At 37.6% G+C, this 19,523-nt stretch overlaps 1 protein-coding gene across 7 annotated transcripts in view; it reads right to left on the minus strand.

The window, feature by feature from the left end:
• The window catches only part of Ptger3 (prostaglandin E receptor 3), a 169,923-nt gene that overhangs the window by 128,207 nt on the left and 22,193 nt on the right, over nucleotides 1–19,523 (minus strand). For 5 of the 7 annotated variants that reach the window (XM_004841450.4, XM_004841448.4, XM_021255542.2 and 2 more), the window contains exon 2: nucleotides 9,531–9,710. In XM_004841450.4, coding sequence (XP_004841507.1) covers nucleotides 9,531–9,710 — 180 coding nt within the window. Of the gene's footprint in view, nucleotides 1–4,085; nucleotides 9,711–13,601; nucleotides 13,766–19,523 lie in introns of those variants that run through there. The other 2 variants (XR_002393671.2, XM_087212905.1) reach the window with 2 other exon arrangements.

Raw genomic sequence — 19,523 nt, forward strand, 5'->3', positions numbered from 1 at the left:
TCCAAAAAACTTCAGGTAAAAATTAATGTAGGCTAGTAAAACCACTATGGGAATCAGTATGGAGAGTCCTCAAAATACTAAAATTAGAAATTACATTTGATCCAGCTATTCTCCTGCTATCTGGTGTCTTACCAGAGAGTTGAAGATATCATATCACAGCAATACATGCATGCTCATGTTTATAGTAGTACAATTCATAATAGCTGACTCTTGGAAGCAGCCTATATGTCCATCAGCAGATGAATGGAAAAAGAAAATGTAGTATTCATACACCGTGCAGTTCTACTCTGCCTTAAAGAAGGATAAACTTGAGTCATTGGTAGGAAAAGGGATGCACTTTGAGACCATAATGTTAAGTGAAATAAATCAGGCACACAAGCTTAAATATAGCACGATTTCTCTTATATGAGAAACCCAAAATGTAAATAAAAATCAAAACAAGTGATAGAAAGTGGGAAATAGGGAGGAGATAGGTCTTTTGCAAATGGGAAGGGGACAAAGAGGGGAGGGGAGGAAGGGGATGATAAAAGAATTGAGATGTGTCATGAACATGTACCAACTCCCCACAAGGAATGCAAGTAATGACTATGTACTGCAAGCACGTACCAATACAAATACAAATTGGAAAAAAATAATTTTTGTCTCCATAATTGTTTAAAAAAAGGTTTTAGGCCAAAAATCAAAATGGCCAAGGAATAGACAGAATAGATAACAAAGGGCTATTGCTTTTCTCTAACAATGAGCTCTCAAAAAATAAATAAAAATAAAAATGGGCTTTCATGCATCTTCTAAAGACTTCAAACCAGCATATCATGAAAATCCACCTGCAGTGTTATGCACACATTTGTACCATTGTCCAGCTCATCCATGCACACTCAGAATGCAGAATACTTTAATATTAGAGATCTAACTTCTATTGACCAAGGCTTCAATGTTCTAAGATCTCATTTCCAATCTTCTCCAATAAACCAAATGAAACACCAGAAATAGCTATTATTAATTGATCCACACTTCTCCCTCCAAGGAAATTTAAACCATAACAAGAGTTCAGCATTCTACTAACTGCAACAGTTCAGCTTTAAAGATTGGCTTACAACATTATTAATTTAACATTTGTAAGATGGTCTGTAAGTGTATTCCTTGCATTCTGACTCAAAGAGGCCATCCCTGCTGTTTTCTTTCTAAAGAGCAATGCACAGATTTAGTGCGAGCAGAACTGTAAATAGATAGGTGTTTACATATCTTAGCAACTGTTATGGTTTAGATTTAACATGTCCCCCAAAAGCCTCACATGTGTGGAGGTGATTGGATGTAGGAGCGCTATACTCATCAGTGGATTTGTCCATCATTCATACAGCTCAGTAGTTGAACGTGTAAGGCAAGTGAGTTATTGGATAGCTTGTAATTTTTTTTTTAATTGATCCTTTAACTTTTCAATTTTCTTTGGGGTAAATTGTTACCTATATTGGTCCTCTTCTGGATTTGTGCTATTTCCTATCCTAACACACTGGCAACTTTTAAAAAAATGATTGCCATGTCTTGTAATTATTCTACCTTGATAATGCTGTTTACCATGATGGGTGTAGAATAAGTTGTCTAGGAATTTTGGCATTCAAAGGGAAGTCATTGTATTGACTTAGTTCTAGTTTTAGGTTTGTGCTTTCTGGCCAAACGTGAAAACTCACGTGGTTCCCTGAGTCATAAAGACTCACAGAGGAATTTCTTAACATGATCTATGGACAGGTGCAGGAGATCTGCACAATTTCTGACACTGTACAAAAATTCTCTGTCCTGATCCAGACTTTTCATGTTATTCTCAGAGGTGTTTCTGATGCCTTAATGATAAAGACTGGGTCACCCAGGGGGCATCATTCTTCCTTACAAAATTCAACCTTAAAAGGCCTCAGCTGGTTTTGATAGCTGAATGATTTTCTTCCAGTGCTCTTTTCAAGAATAGATTCAAACAAGTTTGTACGTTTATATGCAAAGCATTCTTATTATTCGTAGTCTTCTTCATTGGCCTCAGATATTTACAGCTGACTGAGTACTCTTGTTCTAATTTTATTACTTTGGTCAGATCTGGGTTTTAATTCTTTTAGGCAAATGTATCTTCAATTTCATATGGTAGGAGCTTCAGGTAGTGTCCGTTACAAACATCACAACTTGGCATGAACTCAGAAAGGGACCCGCTCACCAAGAGACATCTGCCCAACTGTTCACTGTCCTTTGATAAAATCAACTTTTAGGTGACAGAAAGCTTCTCCAGCTCTGTCACATAGACCTAATAGGCAAAACTCCCATTAAAGAAAGAGTTTGGTAAACTAGTTTTCACCCATTCAGTCACCTGTCCAGAAATGTGCATTTAATTACAGAGAATTATATGAGAGCTTTTATGAGCCCTGGGAGAAAGAGACTCACTTAAGACAACCCTTTAAGACATACAACCCTATGGCCCCTTAGGGGATCTGAGACATCAATGGAAAGATGATCCTTGCTAGGAAATTGTAGCTCTTTGTCTGTGAATAGGTCTATGTGATTATGGAAGCCGATCCGGGTTGGTGGTAACTCAGGCATTGCTGTAGTGGTAACACTGCATTTCTGTGTGGTCAGACACAAACGGGTATTCTGGTGCCTGTGCTTCAGGAGATGCCACAACAGTGCCTGCCGGGAGCAAGGCCCCACCAAAGATGGCCTTGTCCTGAAACCCTCTGGTACAGAGCACTGACTCAATGGCCAGGGACCTTGCCCTAAAGCAGAAGGTCCAACTGGGGCCAAACAAGTCCTCCATGGTATATTTAGTATTGTCTGGGGACAGTTTTATCATCACAATTATGGATTTATTACTGGCATCGAGTGAGGAGATGCTGCTAAACAGCCCACAATACATAGGATGTCCTCTGCAACGAAGAATTATCTGGCCCTGTGCACCCAAGGGGCCGAGAGTCCTGTCCTAAGGCCATGCCGCTTTCACCCACCCCGAGAGGTTATGGAAATGCTCTCCTTAGACCTATGCTTCTCACAGGGTCCCGAGAAGTTACTTTATTTGAATGCCTTGGAAATGATAAGGCTTTGTCCCAAGTGCAGTGAAAAGTTCCTAAAATACCCTTCTTCTCTGTTCTCTAAAATGCAGATCAAATATCACCTTGTGCGGGAGACCGTCTCCTACTTTAGGGTCAAATACCCCACTGCCTTCATAGTCCCATATGCTTACTCTAATTGTAGCTCAAAGCAAGTCATAAACGTGTTGAAAGCTTGGGTTTTTTCTGAATCCTTGTGTCTTAACACCTACCAGAGGTTGCCCTGTATTAGGATAGAACAAGCCTGGGAAACGGGTTTGGATTCTCCACATTCAGCATCCAGACTGGATTTACTCAAGACTGTTATCCACAAGCGATGGCCCATGTTCTCTGAAGACAGAAAATGGAGATGGTCTCATTTTTGATCGGGAAGTTAACCACCACGTTGGTGGAAATTTGGGTTCAGCCATACTCAGAATACCTACAATGACTTTTGCTGAAAGGTTATATAATAAAGACTACAAAGATGGTAAGATCTGGTCTGAGACTTTAGAACCCCACTGTGGGAAGAACCAGGAACCCACCTCTCCCTAGATGCCTTTTTTTTAAGAGGAAAGAGGGCAATCTCAATGTGCTACCTTTAATGAGCTTGAATTGCAGTCTATGTGCAATATAAATTCTCCAGTCACCAATGAAGGGAGAAAACTGACCTGAATAACACAAACAGAATAGTGGGAGCAGCCCAGAGTTTATCATTAAGTTTAGAATAGCTCATAAGTGTGCTTTTGTGTTAAAAACAATAATCTGGGGATTTACGTGAAAAAACATCATGCTGAAAATGGCAAAGGAGTATCTCTCAGATTTAGAGCAGATCAGTAATAATTTCTTCTATACATGATTATGAAATATAAAACAATACAATCTAATTGTTCCAGACAGCATGGGGCTGTTGCATTATACTATGCTTTTATTTGACAAAGCATGCTGACTAGGATTTCAGCAAAATACTCAATACAATGGTAAGTAAAATATTCCTGACACGAGTTGACATCAGGAAAACCAGACAGGAACATTTCAGAACATTCAATTTTATTTTCCATTGACAAACACAACAGAAATAATGTACATTTATCAAATACACAGACTAGCTATGATTTGAATGCCATTAAAATTCTAATGTACTTTTCATAGTCTCTTTTATTCTTTGTCTATACAGTTTTGAAGATCACTTTTTAAAATACACTAGGACATATGTTTAAATATACTGAAAGTAACTACCCAAAACATTTTACATGGAGGTGACAAAACATACCTGCCACTTAGCTAAGTGTAGGAGTGGGAGGTTGAAGAGGAGAGGTGGAGAACCTCGTACTGTCCACACCGTGGGGCTAAGTGCCCATGATTTCAGTTCTTCAGGCACACAGCGTAAATACTACTTACATTTGTGTGTTGAACAGATCAAGATAATCAATGCTTATTTTTAATTTGCTTAAACAACCTAAGCTATTTGTATAAAAAACTGGCAAAGGCAGAGAGAACAGGTAAAATCTCTCTCTCTCTCTCTCTCTCTCTCCCCTCTCTCAAGGAGAGAATTTAGCAGTCAACAATTTACCTGAATGACCATATCACTTTCTTTTATAGAAAAAAGCCCTAGCCACACCCCATTTTGCCCTACATGTGCAAATATGCAAAGATAAACATGGCTTCCTTTCTTTGCTTCTGGGTTTGACCTTAAAGGATGCAGAATTTTGACAGTTTGGAAGTGGATAGTGTTTTCCTTTTATCTGTATGTTCTCTGCCCCACCCCCATGCCTACCCAGAAGACCATCTTTTCAAAAGTAGCAAGAGTATTGAAATATATCAGTAAGTCACTCATGGTTTCCCTTGCCTGACAATACAGCTTTGACTGCCTCAGAAACTGAAAACTATATCAGGGCACCATTTTCAAATTACCATTAAAGATTCATGATCAGCTAGATTTGGGCCAGGTGTCTGACTTTCTTTAAATGTAGGATCAAGTAGTTTAATTTGATAGAATTTCATGACAGAATTTAGAACTGCACATTTGAGCATAATTGCAGTTGTGAGAGCATCTCCAACCTACTCAGAAACCATGAAAAGGCTGAAGTGCTCCTGATGCAAATCTCTCTTTCTTTGCTCCCATAATAAACTTGTTCCATAAAGCAGATCTACCACAAACAGATTCTGATATTTTTGCCTATTAGGGTGCTGGCATATTAGAAATGCAAGGCTAGGGAAAAAATAAGAACCAAGATACATCATGTAAAGGTGCAACATCCCAATCATGAATGTAACTGTATTTTATACCTAAAATGTACCAATAAACTTAATGAAAAAAAAAAAGAAATGCAAGGCTATTCTCCTCTTAATATAATCCCAGCCTCACCAAAAGTAAATATGCCCATTACTTCCTCTCTGTGAGAGAATGGGTAAGCAAGTTTGAAGAAAAGGATTTGGGGAGACAAACTAGTTCCTAATGAAGAAATATAAAATCCAGCAGGCATTTGGGCTGCAACAGACTGATGCAAAGTTTCTGAAAATAAAATAATTTTCATTCTCAATAAAGGAACTATGACAAATGAATAGGATATATTTAATTGAATTATATTTCTAAAGAATCAAAGTATTCTGCTTATGGTATGATGTAGTGGCATATAATTCAACTTGTATAAATTATAATAGAATTTTCATTTCAGGAATTATAAAACAGAATATGTAAAATAAAGTATTTTCCCTAGTACTCTAATTCATGTTCCCTGTGTAATCTCCACCTGTTAATTTCTTTGTAACACTGGATTTATGTCAGTATTTTAACAAATCTGGATGTGAAGTTAGGTTGACTTTTCAATTTTGCAAGGCACTATATCATAACATATGTTCTGAATCATCACAGACATATCTCACCTTTAATCAGCACTGAATTGCAATTCAGAAAATGTTTAATGGACTTAGTCACAGTTGCATAATTCTATACATTTATTTAGACCTCAATTTTTACAGATTTTGAACCATATAAAAGCACAAAACAAGCAATAAAGATTTGTGAAAATCTGCCATGGTGGATCTTCTAAAGTTTTTAATGGATAAAATAAATTTTAATTAAGCTTCCGATGTATTTATAAGTAACAAATACTCTGTTGTCTCACTATGTTCTCACTCAGCTCTTTTCTACTTCAAGACAATCTTTGGGGGTTAATTTATGAAAGTAAGTAGGCTATATATGTGCCAAAAATTTCAAAGATCAAGTTCTTTTTTTCTATTTTCTGGTTCTAATTTGATCCCAATTCAAAAGAAGCATTAAATGATTGTCGATGTGGAGAAGGCTATGAAGGCTGGTGACTAATTTGGGGTGAAAAACCAATAAGAATATGAAGAGCACTGAATAAATAAAGAGCCTAATCCATTTGAAAATCTAATACTAGAATGCTGTCACGGAGCGATCACCTTCTTAGAATACTGTTTGTCACAGTTTTTTGTTTGTCTGTTATGCAATGTCAGTGTGGCCAGGGGATTTTTCACAGTTAACTTATATTAAGTTGTCTAAATTTTTTTCTATAATATGTTCAGGAGATCTTTTATAAAATAAAGGGCCATTAAGTAGGAATATATACACATCTTTTATTTCGGGGTAGTTTAAATATGGTGTGATTAAATGGATTTACTTAAAATATCTTAGTATACATTAGATAAATTTGGTAAATTTTGAAACAACACATTTTGTTTCTTCAACTGAAAAATATTTTTAAAACATTCACCGTACTTATTTTATTGAAAAGTAAACGATTCTTAATTGACACATCACCATTCTGTTCTATGACACAGCGTAGTATATAAATGTATTGTTTGAAAAGTCACACACACGTGCTGATTTTATGTATTTCTACATTCCACCCTCTTGCTTCTTTCCAGGTGGGTTTCTAGGCCTCTGATTTTTTAAACCAATGTGCTGAACTTCAAAAAGTCACAATTTATGCATACAATTTCTTTTCCTGCTCAGATAAACTGCTGGGGTGGTTATGCTAAGTATATAAAAGCGGATTTAATGGCCAATAAATTTAAACGCAGAAACAGGCGGGACCTTCTAGATTGACTGCGAATGTCTACTTTCTAGCAATATGAAGAGCACCTGTACAACATTTGTGAAATCCAACCTCAGCTATCATCAGAGGCTGAATCATTGTGAATTTTTATGTCTTATCAGGTTTTCCCTAGACTAACAAATGGCTCCCTGCAAAACAAAAGCTATGTGCTATTCATATAATTTGTCCTTCTGGGCAGGAATTTATTTCATAGCTACATTTCAGGCTCTTTTGTCTTTCTGTATTTTTGGTATAATTAAAAATTATATTCTTTCAACAGTCGGAAATATGTCTCCTAAATTATTAATGCAAATAAAGCACTTTGTTGTGCAAGGGCATGGTACTACAGCTTTGAAGATAAATTTGTATCTCCATAATTATATAAGCAGAAATCACTTACTTTATCAATCTAATGGGCTGTTATGGCATGAATTTCTTCAACTGTATGGCACATACCTCACCCCTGAGCACACAGTTTTGGCAGCCTTTGATTCATTCATTCACTGAACAAATGTTTAGTGGGCAGTTTCTATAGCCCAGATATTACACTAGGTGCTGAAGGAGCAACTCAATTTTACTCACATCACTCAAGCCCATGCTGCAGCTTTGTCTATCTGGCCAGAGGACCACACTGAGGGAAATCATTTTTAGTATAAGGTCACTTAAGTGCACTTTTTTCCTGAAAAAAAAAGTAGATTTCTTTTCTTATATCCCCCAAAATGACCAATGAGTTAACTAAATTCTATGGCAGAGAGAGATTTTATGATGGTGTCTTAATATAGATTTTTTTTCTCATTTTTCCTAAAACCTGGATGAATGGAGCCATCCTGCATTACATGAACACTCTCGGCCTATTTTGTTTTCTAGCTCAAGTCGACATGGTCATTTAAACTGAATATTCCTGATTGACTGAGACTGGTGTACATATTAATCTGATAGATATATTTTTCATGTTAAAAGTAATTCTTCCCCGAGAGCTTATTAAACACACACACACACACACACACAAAATGCCATTGATATAAGAAGTATAAATAAATCTTAAGCTGTGAAAAAAACCCTAGGAATCAATTAAATACACTATAAATTAAAATCTTCACAAGAAAATGTGAATGAGTTTATAAAGGCAATATACCAAGGACTATGACAAGTGTTTCATGGTGACTTAGCTTAAAAGATTGCTGTATTTGTTGAGGACCTTTGTTTTTTTAAAGTGCAATTCCCAAAACTTAGTATGGTGATTTATTTGTGCCGCTGAGATGTTAAGCCTAGCTATTAGGGTTTGTATTCAGGGGAGAAATGAATAATAAATATTTAGATAGAGCTACTTTGAGGGGAGGTCAGAGAAAAAAGCTGTGAGAGGTCAATGTCATTAATTTTCTTATCTTATAAATAGAACAAACTATGGAATGTCCCTACTGAACTTTCTAAATATTTATTTGTTTTAGAATCAGTGTTGGTATTTAAAGACCTCAAAGCATGGAGAATTCTTCTGGTGGAAAAAATAAGAGAAAGAGTACTAATATTTAGGGTTCATATTGGTCCCTAAAATAACACGCTGAAAAAGTGCTTCCCTGACTCCCATAGAGCAGTTTTGTGAGGCTTCTCCAGCATTATAGGAATGCAAAATGTATTCAGAAGAAAGAATAGTTAGCAATTTGAGGTTTCCACAAACTCTACCACATTTACCACAAATGGAATTGGCTCTTCTTTGGATAAGGCTCTTATTCAGATACCAACCCAACCAAAACCCAAACGTCATAAGGAGCTAATTTGATATACTGAGCAATATTTAAATAACATTAATGTTAATGCATGTTGTGGATACATTTTTTTCAATCTAAACTGTTTTTTAGAAAAGACAAGTGGGACTAAGAGACAGAGGATGAGTGAGAGAGAATGAAAGAGAACACAGAACACCAACATCCTTGAACAAAAACAAACCACTATCCCCTTGTCTTCAATGATAGATGCGCTTAAATGCCCCAGGCACTCAGTATATTGGAATATGAACTGTTCTTATCTCCCCAATAGGCCAAGATCATTTATAATAATGTTTTCATCACATAAATAATCACATATCCAGCTGCAAATGGCAGAGACCCAGAAACACCAGACTGTTATTAATATATTTTTCTTTGTTTATGTTTCAGTACTTTTGGCAAATAAGGGATTATCTATGCTTCTCAGACCATTTAGCTTTCTATCAAAAATTCCATTTCAGCGCATAAACAATGGCATGCCAAAGATGCCTCCATTCACAAGGCTTGGAAATACTTGTTGTCAAAAGTTGTGAACATGCAAGTTGGAAAAGTGTTCTCTTTCATGCTCCTGTCTGGATTATTTCATTAGACAATGAAATGGGCTGCCCTTTCCGTCCATCATTAGAGCAGCTGGAGACAGCATTGGCTACCTGGCAGAACTTTCGAAGAAGGATCTTTCTTAGCAGCAGATAAACCCAGGGATCCAAGATCTGGTTCAGTGAAGCCAGACGAACAGCTATTAAGAAGAAATGGCATTCTTTCTGCTTTTCCGTCTGTGTCTTGCAGTGCTCAACTGATGTCTGATTGAAGATCATTCTCAACATCATTATCTAAGAAAGAAGAACAAATAATTTTCCAAAGATCAGTACAGTCATGGACATCTCCTCTGTACAGTACTGGGTTTTCAGTAAGTCAGTTGTTAAATTGAGATGATTAATTCCAGTAACATTTACAATCACAGGAAACAGTCCCGAATTAAAGAAGACATGCCTATGGATTTTCCCACATTTTTTTTCGTTGTTTGACATGATGTAGCCTTCTAAAAAAATGTGCATGTTTTCAGCTCTTGGTCCTTGGGATTTAAGAAGCTTGAAAATAGCACATCTTGCAATTAACCAAATCCATCTTCCTTGCTGCTAAAAACACCAGTAGATCAAGACTCAAAGGAGAGCCAACTGTTCAACAATAATCAGAGCACAGTTGAACTTAAACTTCAGTATTTCTAACTACAAGAAATCACTAAAGAAAGAGAAGCAGCAAGATAGGAGAAAACAATTACCATGTCAATGTTGTTATTAGTATCTTCAGCATCTTTAATTTGCCAAGCAACATGTCAAGTCTTTCATATGTATTTAAAAAACAATGTAAGATAGATGCTATTACTATGTCCTTTTTACAGTTGCAGACACCAAGAGTTAATGATATAAAATGGCTGAGCTAAACTCAAATCTAAGTTCACTCATACCATAAGGCATATGGCATTTTCCTTTTTTAAATGTTTTTGGTCTCCCTCCATGGACGAGAATGTAAACTCCATGATGGCATGGATTTGGGACTACTGTTCTCCCACTGATGTATTTTCAGTGACTAGACCAAATTTAGGAGTTAGTAGGTGCTCACTACGTATATTTATATTTGAAGAAATATATTATGAATATAAGATATGTAAGTATATTTATATTTGAGTTGATAAATATTCATGAGTGAATGTGATTTTGTTTTCCCACAAGAGAAAAAGTGAAGGTTTATATGGATATAAAAAGATGTTCAAATTCATTAATCATCAGAAAAATGTGAACTATGACAAAATAAGCCCAAGTGAAGGCCCAAGTGAAGAAATGTGACTGTGTCAAATGTCACTGAGCTTGTGGAGCCATGAGGTTCTTCCACGGTACGCTGGGCGTGTGAACTGAAGCAACCAACGCATTACGCAGCTGGACGCTACTTCACTTGCTTCCTCCCAGCAGGACAGCTCCTAGGAATGTGCCACAGGTCTCTCTGCCCCAGGAGTGTGTGTGTGACTGTTCCTAACAGTGTTGTTCATCACAGTAAAAAAGCAGGAACAGCCCAAACATGCGTTTGGTAAAGAAAAGAAGTGCTTTTTTTTATAACCATCTACTTAATCCACCTTGCTAGGCCTACACTGCTATTGAGCTCTTGCAATGTGGAAGCTATACTATGTGTGATCATTAATCCTGATATTGTGTTCAATACAACATATTATTAAAATTAATGTCACTTGTTTCTTTTTGCTTGTTCAAAGCGTGGCCATAGAGAACAAGATTAAATATGTGGCTGCATTTTGATGCCTACAGTACATTTCTAGGGATCCCGACCTCTCCCTGGGGCACACACTTTCTGTGGTTGACCTGCCCACATATTCCAAACTGAATTCAACATTCTGGAGCACTCAACACATCCTCAACCACACACAATGAAATCGCACACCTCTAGTTCAATAGATCAAGGTCACTGTTGAATTACTCCTTTGCCTCCTCCTCTGCACCGCCTTTTTGTCTTGATGCATTCTCCCTGATTTCAAACCCTCTTTTAGATCTGAATTATAGCAGTAACAGACATCCAGGTGGTGCATGCTATGGAATGAATGCTTGTGCTCTCTCAGAATTCATAGCTTGAAGACCTGCTCCTTAATAGGATGGTGATGGGTACTGGGGCTCTGAGGCAGGAATGGGGTCACGCAAGTAGCATCATCGTGATAGGATTAGGATCCTTACCAGAAGGGGGAAAAATACCAGGGCTCTGTCCCTCTGGTCCGTGTGGACACAGCCAGAAGACAGCTATCTGCAAGTGAGTTAAAGGGCTTTTGTCTGGACCCAAATCAGCCAGCTTCTTGATCTTGGACTTCCCAGACTTCAGGACAATAAGAAATAAATGCTTTTTAACTCCTCAGTCTGTAGTATTCCACTTTTGCAGAAACTGAAGCAGACTAAGTAAGACAAGACATATAGATGCTATCCCATCACAGATTCAGCTTTCTAAATCCAAGCTCCAATCAAATCCTCTCCACTATCAAAATATCAGTATCTTCCCATTGTCTACCAAATAAAAATTTAACTTCAGTATTTAAGGATTTCTACATTCTACTTCAAGCTAGTCTTACCTCTTGTTAACTAGCCTGCACAGACTAAATTCTAGCTATGTCTCACTGATGTAGAATATCCCTTTATTCTTTCCTATTTCTTGGCTTTTACTTCTATTCTCTGCCCTTGGAATACTTTCAATCCTAGTATCCATTTCTACTCTTGAGAATTCTGTGTCTTTTGAGACCTCACCAGTCTTTTCTGTCGTCTGTGGAAGGATGATATTAACAGGCAGCAACATAATGTCCTTCAAAAACGAGGAATGAAGGAAAAAATAGTGGCCCCTAAGAGTTAACATGGACATAAGACCAGTACCTAGCCCCAAGGTACTACAACTCGACTACAAGCAAAGAAGAAAGTATTTATATATCTATTTGCTCTGGGAAAAAGAATAACCATGGAGTTTGATCAGTTTGTATTCTTCACCCCTACTGTGAGATTAAAAATATAATTAGCTATATTTGCTTGATGCTAGTAAATAGTTGATTCTTTGAACTCCCCATGTCCTGAGTCTTTTTCCACCTAGTTGAGAACTATTGGTCTCAGTATTGATAAATCAACAGGAAGAGAGAGCTGGGTCATGGGATTTCTAGCACTGCCAGTTCTGCTTACATAATCTCAATTTTATCTTGAAAACACAAGTACATAGAAAAGATGCAGGTGGGCAGCTAATTAGACAGAAGGGGGGAGGAGAGAGAGTGAGAGGAAAAATGACATCAAAATTCTTATAAGGCTATATGTAGACACTGGCCTCCAGCCATGGTCCTTCCTTCTCATTGAATCACAGATAATTCTAAACTGGGGATTGAAAGGGGATGAGGACTTCCAGGCTTGGCTTATAAAACAAATTCATGCTCTGGGTATGATCCATGGTCCTGGACCAGATTTCCCCTGAATATGCAGATGAAATTATTGTCCTCTAAACAAATAAGAAGAGAGGGATCAGCAGGCAGCCAGTAGACAGCCACATATTCTGACTCTATTTTAATTTGTGGGAGTTATTCCAAGGAATTTTTATTCAATAAAAGCATGCTAATTTTTAGAAACATTATCTATCCTAGTAAACAACCTATAAACACATACATCTCTAACATCAGATGTAAAGCTTAATAAAGTCCAACTAATTCACATAATAGTTTATACAAGAATTAAATGAAAACAAATGAATATTAAATAAATTATATATAAAGTTTTATTGTTTTTATAATTACGTAAAATATATAGACTTGTAGAAAGTATGAAATAATTCCTATTAAACAATAATTTATTACTGAACATTAGTCACTAAATTAATTTAAAATTTTTATATACACAAGAGCATTTCAAATGATCTAAGAAAATATCTTTACTTAAAGAAAGTGGATGGTTTCCTTTTCATTAATTAATACTACTTTATAGCAAGTTTATTTAAATTTATTTCCATTAATATCTTTGGATGCTGACTCTGGTCCTGTGCAGTAATACTGTCCACCACTGCACAGGCAAATGAGCAGAATAATGGCCCTCACAAAAGCAGTCATTTTTCACTCCCTGAACCTTTGAATAAGGAGCACATGTGGTAAAACGACTGCGTATGACAGAAGGCAAGCACCATGTGATGGGGAGATTGTCTTGGGTTACCTGTGTGAGTCCAGTGTAATTATACGGGCCCTTAAAATCAGAGAGCGTCTCCCAGCTGCGGTGAGAGAGGCAGGTTGTGGGAGAGCGGGCAGAGAAACGTCACATTACCAGCGTCAAAGTCCTAGGAAGCCAGGATTAAGGAATGTAGGCAGTCTCTTCTGCAACTGAAAAAGGCAAGGTAAGTTTTCCTTAAAACCTCCATAAAGGAATACAGCCTTGTGAACACCTGAATTTCAGTCCAGGGGGCCCCAGGACACACTTCTAACGTACAGAACTATAACAGAAACTTGTATGGTGTTGAACCCTCTAAGTTCATGGTAATTTGTCAGAGCAATGGTAGAAAATTAATACAACTCTTCACTTTTGGGGGAAAGCATTTTTGAAAAGTATAAATGAAGTCAACGTAAATTTTTCATTCTAACTCTTATTTACGTTACCTCAGTTTCTAAATTGACAACATGCAAAAAGTGGCATCCAGTTAGATTTCAAGGTACAAAATTACTAAAAGGTAATTACTGGGGCCAGGGATTTAGCTCAGTGGTTTCACCACCTGCTGCACAAGTGCAAGGACCCAAGTTTGATCCCCAGTACCAAAAAAAAAAAAGGTAATTACTAAATTACTGAAAGGTACAAAATTACTATTTTCAACTCAGTCACCTTTATCACAGAAATATGCTCATTAACCCATTTTCCCTCTTTCTATAAACTGTTGAAAAATTTTAGTCTAGCTCTCTTAGCCCCTTACTTTGTCCAATACTTGCTGTCTTCGGAAGCATTCTGGCCCTGCCATAGAATTATTTAAAAACTCATGAAAATTGTTATTTTCACTTCCTATTATAAAATGAAGTATTAAATTTCTCTAACTTTTATGGTCAGGAAAATTTACAAAATTACTTAATAAAATGAGATTTCAGTTATTTTAAAACTAATTTCTATGAGGCTAATAATTTAAAGTTAATTTCATGAAGCTAATGTAGGTTTCATTTGCCTTACATTGTTTAGTACCCTAATTCCCTATTGACAATGCCATGATTATGAAATTATGCAGCCGAGCTCTGTAAGCAATAGCTGGCACCTGAATAGAGACACTAGCTTTTCCCAGAAATCACGAGGTGCACAATGGGAAGACAATTGGAGTGGGAGCAATGAGCATGAGTCTGCCATTTCGAAATGGACCCAGGGCTCCAAATTCCCATCTGATTGTGAACAAAAAGCGCAAATGAGCATCTAGCTGTTGACTTCCCTGCACATGAAGAGCTAAACAGCGACGGCAATTTTTGTGGATGTTTTTGCAAATAATTTTTAGGCTGTTCAGACTTTGAGAGAAAACCTCTGGCATGGATATGTGGATCTGTGGTAGAATTAATTGTTGCTATTAATGCAATTAATAGGGACAAGAGAAGAAGGGACAAAGAACAAAGCAGAATACTCAACCAGCACAGAGCTTATTTATTTATAGCAAATGTGGGTGCGCCCCTCAAGATGGCTCCCGAACAGCCCCACGTGACACATTAACTTGTCAAATGAGTTGTGAGGCCGATTCTAGAGGTGCAGCTCTCCTTCCTGCCTTCCCCACACTCCACACGACTTGTCAGCTGGAAAGAGAGCGCTTCCACGTTGGGGATGTCTAGGAATACAGCAGCCAGCTGTGACCCTCAGCCACCCTCTCCTGCCTGCTGCCAGTCAGCTTGCTCCATCTTCAGGGGAGAGTTTGTTGTTTCTTCCCTGGTGATAAGGTTCTTTCCAATGTGCAAAACCTTGACCAGAGAGAATGTTTTTAATAGTCTGCATTTGGATTTTATTTTATTGCAGTGGGATTTAAAATCACACATTTGAAAAACTTTTAGTACTCCACTTTCGGTTCAAAAGTGCCTTGGGTATTGAACCACACATATCTATTGAAGAAGCCCAGAAAAACTAGTTTGTGGGATAGGGAAGAAAATCGGTTAGCTGCCTGTCGACTCTGCTATGGGATGTTTACACATTTCCAGTTTGTTCCTAATGTGAGTCTTTGGGAGAACTTTCCTAACAAGCCAAGTTTGATCTGTGATGTTTTGTTTTCCATAATTCTCTATTAGGCTGCAGGAAAATAACCTGCTCTACTGGAAATTCCCCCCCTGTCCTTTGATGAATGTGTTGCTTATAATACACTGACACTAGTCAGGGTCCTTTAAACCACTTAATTGGATAATTTGAAGGATGCTAATGGGAAGATGCTTCTGTACGGATTTTAAAAATTGCTGCCTTTCCAGTGTGGGTGTGACGCTGTCCTCCCATTGTCAAATCATCTCGGCAGCCAGTCTACTCTTCCAGAAGCTTCCTCTGCCTTATTTAATCTGAGCACTCTGCAAATAAACAGCTCATAAACATTTAAAAAAATTACTAGTGCTTCTGTTATTTCATCTTTATTACTATGTCATTTTTAATTTTTTAAAAAAACAACAATGGAAACAAAATCAGAACAGCTGAATTCAATTGCTGGCTCTGGCACCGTTTATACTTTTAAGAAAGTCCTTTCTTTCCTGGGATTTACTAAACTCATCCTCCACACTAGGGCTGGACTGCATGGCCTCAGAGTAGACTTTTATGGCTCAGTTTTTTCTGTTGAATTCTGGGACAAAGCAAGAAAATGGGTAAGGATTTAATTTGGAAAACAAATGAAGCCTAAAGGAAAACAGTGTGATAAACAAATGATAAAATTCTTCTTCAAAAGAAATCTCCAGAAGCCAGGGGTGGTGAAGCATGCCTATACCCCAGCATCCAGGAGGCTGAAGCAGAGGATCATGGGGAGTTTTCAGCCTGTCTGGGCCACATAATGAGTTCAAGGCCAGCCTGAAATACAGCCTGTGTCAAAAAATAAAAATTAAAAAAATTTTTTTAAATGTCTAAATGTATCTTTTGCTTAGGCATAAATGGAGGAGAGAGGAAAATTACAAAGTTAGAAAGTGGACAGTACATGAGAACAAGACCAAATTCATGAGACTTTTCAGGGGAGATTTTTTTTTTTTTTTTGAAGAGACAGACAGGTAAACACTGTCCCAGAGTTAAAGGCTTCTCACAAAGCTGGCTCAGTCTGCTTCTGGTTTGGAGATCAGTCACCTAACTCTGGCTCTTAATTGATTTTCTTGGGGGTTGGGGAGGTCATTGCATGCTTATTGCACATCTCCTCAATCTAGCAATGCAGCTTCTAAAGTTAAAATAAGAATAATGAACACCTCTACCGCCATACCACATCCTCCCCACCCTAGCCCCAGGCACCGCCGTAGTACCTACTGCCGACATTTCTAGAACAGCAGGCTTTGACTTTCATGGAGGAGCCCTGGATCTCAGGCCAAGGAAATGAATGAGACATCTGTGTGGCTACTTTCCTTAAATTTCAACTTAATAGAAAGTTTTTTAAAAAAAAGCAATCTTGCAATTTGCCTTTTAAAAGAGTGCAACTGCTATGCAAATTCCCCCCCAAAACCTAAAAACTGAAATTCTATTTGACTCAGCTGCACCCCCCCTTGGGTGTATCCCTGAAAGAGTTGAACACATCACACCATAGTGATCCATACACACCCATGTTTATAGTAGCACAATTCACAATAGCTAAGCTCTGGGAAGAAGCTCCTAGATGTGTACTGATAGATGAATGGGTGAAGAAAATATGGCGTGCATATATACACGATGAAATTATACTCAGCTACAGAGAAGGATGTCTGAATTCTCGGTAGGAAACTGGGTGGATCCTAGGCTATAATGTTAAATGAAATAAGTCAGATGCAGAGGTTAAATATACTACGGTTTCATGTGAGAAATCCAATTATAAATTAAGAAGTAAAGTAAAGGCAGACTTTTTCATATATATGAAAATTTTATGTATTGAAAACATATATCAATAAAGGAAATGTTTGATAGTGTAGAATCCTTATTCATTCAACACATGCAGAGCTCAATATTGTAAAGGAGCTGGTAGCTTCCTGAAGCATTACTTACTACATAAGATTTTTCCTCCTGACTATGAGGAAATTATAAATTTTGGGTGATTTAGCTCAGTGTAACTCAATAACATATGTTATGCAGAGACAAATGTTTATTTTTCTAGTAGAACAGTCATGAAATGTCAGTAACTGAGTAAATATTCAAATGCTGGCTGAAAGAGGAAAAGCAAGTCCACTCTATAGTAGTATTTGCTCCTGGGAATGCAAGTCGATCAGCGTGGTGAAACTCAAGAACGGAAAGCTGCCTCTATTGTATTTCCAACCCTTATATATGGGGCTTCAAGAGAAAATCTAGAAAGTATGTCACTGTCAAGATTTAAACATTTATCTTTGAAAATATTTATATAGAAGACAGTATTTTTCTTCACAAATACGATTTCATTTAAACCCAAAATGCTCAGTCCCGCTGCTGTCCACCCCCAGAACCCAGGTAAATGCTGAAGGAAAAGAATCCGAGATGCAGATTAGTTTTGTGTGCAGGGAATTTTCACATCAACATAAAAATAGAGAAGTAGAAAAACTTAAATGGCAAATATCAGGACACTTTCAATTATGATAAGCCTTTCTATAAATATTGTATACATTTTCCAATGCTGCCATTTAAAATCACTATTTAATGTGAATTTGTGCACATTTGTTCAGGATATAAAAAGTGAAAAGAAAGGTTTATTGCACAGTATTACCCAACTAAAAATAAAGCGTCTGTGTGTGTATATAGAAAAAAATAGAAGCAGTTACCTGTGAGTGAGAATTAGGACAATTTCTACTTTCTTTTATTAATTTATTGTTTGTTTTCCAAATTCTCCAAAAGAATCATGCTATTTTTACACTTAAAGAAGGAAATATTCAATTTAGCGTGTGAGGCCTAGCTACTAATTTATTGATAAAATGTTAGTGGCACAATGTAGCCAGGAAGTTTAATATGATTGTTTTAGCTTGAATCCTTAGGCAGTTGATATGCACAGGAACTTAACAATCAGTACGAAAACAGCCTGCTACTATAATTGAGGAAAAGATTTAGTTCAATTAACATGCTCACTCTAGCTTATTCAGGCGCTTATGAGGGTTGGTGGTAGATTCCTGGCCCCTGTGATTGAGTTCATGAACAACACAGCCATGGTAAGCAAGAGATCCCTTCCTGTGCCACAGTCAGTACACACCACAGATCAACCGTGTGTCTCTAACTCGATAGGATAAAGAGTTATGGAACTTTGCAGCCTGTCAAATGACACTCTTTCTGGGTCTGGTCTGTGGGAAGCCTTCATTCCCGAGGAAGATCCGAAACAGATGCATCCTATTGACACCGGGTAAATATCTACAGATCGGGGGCCCCTCCAGTTCATGGTCCCCAACCATACCTCACCCCTAGTCAGCTGGCTCACTCTCATTCTCCACCATGACTCTTTCACACAGCCTTAAATCACCTTATAGAAGAAATAGAACATGCACAGGAGCAACGGGCAATCTCACTTTCTACCCTCAACATCAGCATCCATAGTCACCCATTCCTCCACTCTTGTCTGAAGAGAAGAGCTACCCTGCCTCCTACCTGGACCTAGCCCTCCATCTGCACCTTGGGCCCTCTCATCCTGAATTGCAGAGACTTTATTCTCTCAACTACCCCATTCCTCATTTACAGTCAACTTCACCCCCCATTTTGGGGGGCTTTTTCCCATTACACTTTAACAAATTTCTGCCACCTTGAGAAAATAAATCAGTGGAATTCTCACCTACCTGCATATACTGCTCCAGAAGTTACAGGCAAGCTTCTCCAATACATCTTAACATTTCTGGACCTGCTATATTCTGACCTCAGTGCCCACAGATCATTAGAAACAGCCATTCCCAAGGCCATCAGTGAAGCTGCAAGATCCACTGGACACATCAGTTTTGACTTCTCTGTGACGTTGGACCTAGTTGAACGTAGCTGTTTCTTGAA

This window comes from Heterocephalus glaber, unplaced genomic scaffold (assembly GCF_053883595.1).
Source record: "Heterocephalus glaber isolate CG9 unplaced genomic scaffold, H.glaber_assembly_v1.0 deba00001442, whole genome shotgun sequence".
Classification (NCBI taxonomy): domain Eukaryota; kingdom Metazoa; phylum Chordata; class Mammalia; order Rodentia; family Bathyergidae; genus Heterocephalus; species Heterocephalus glaber.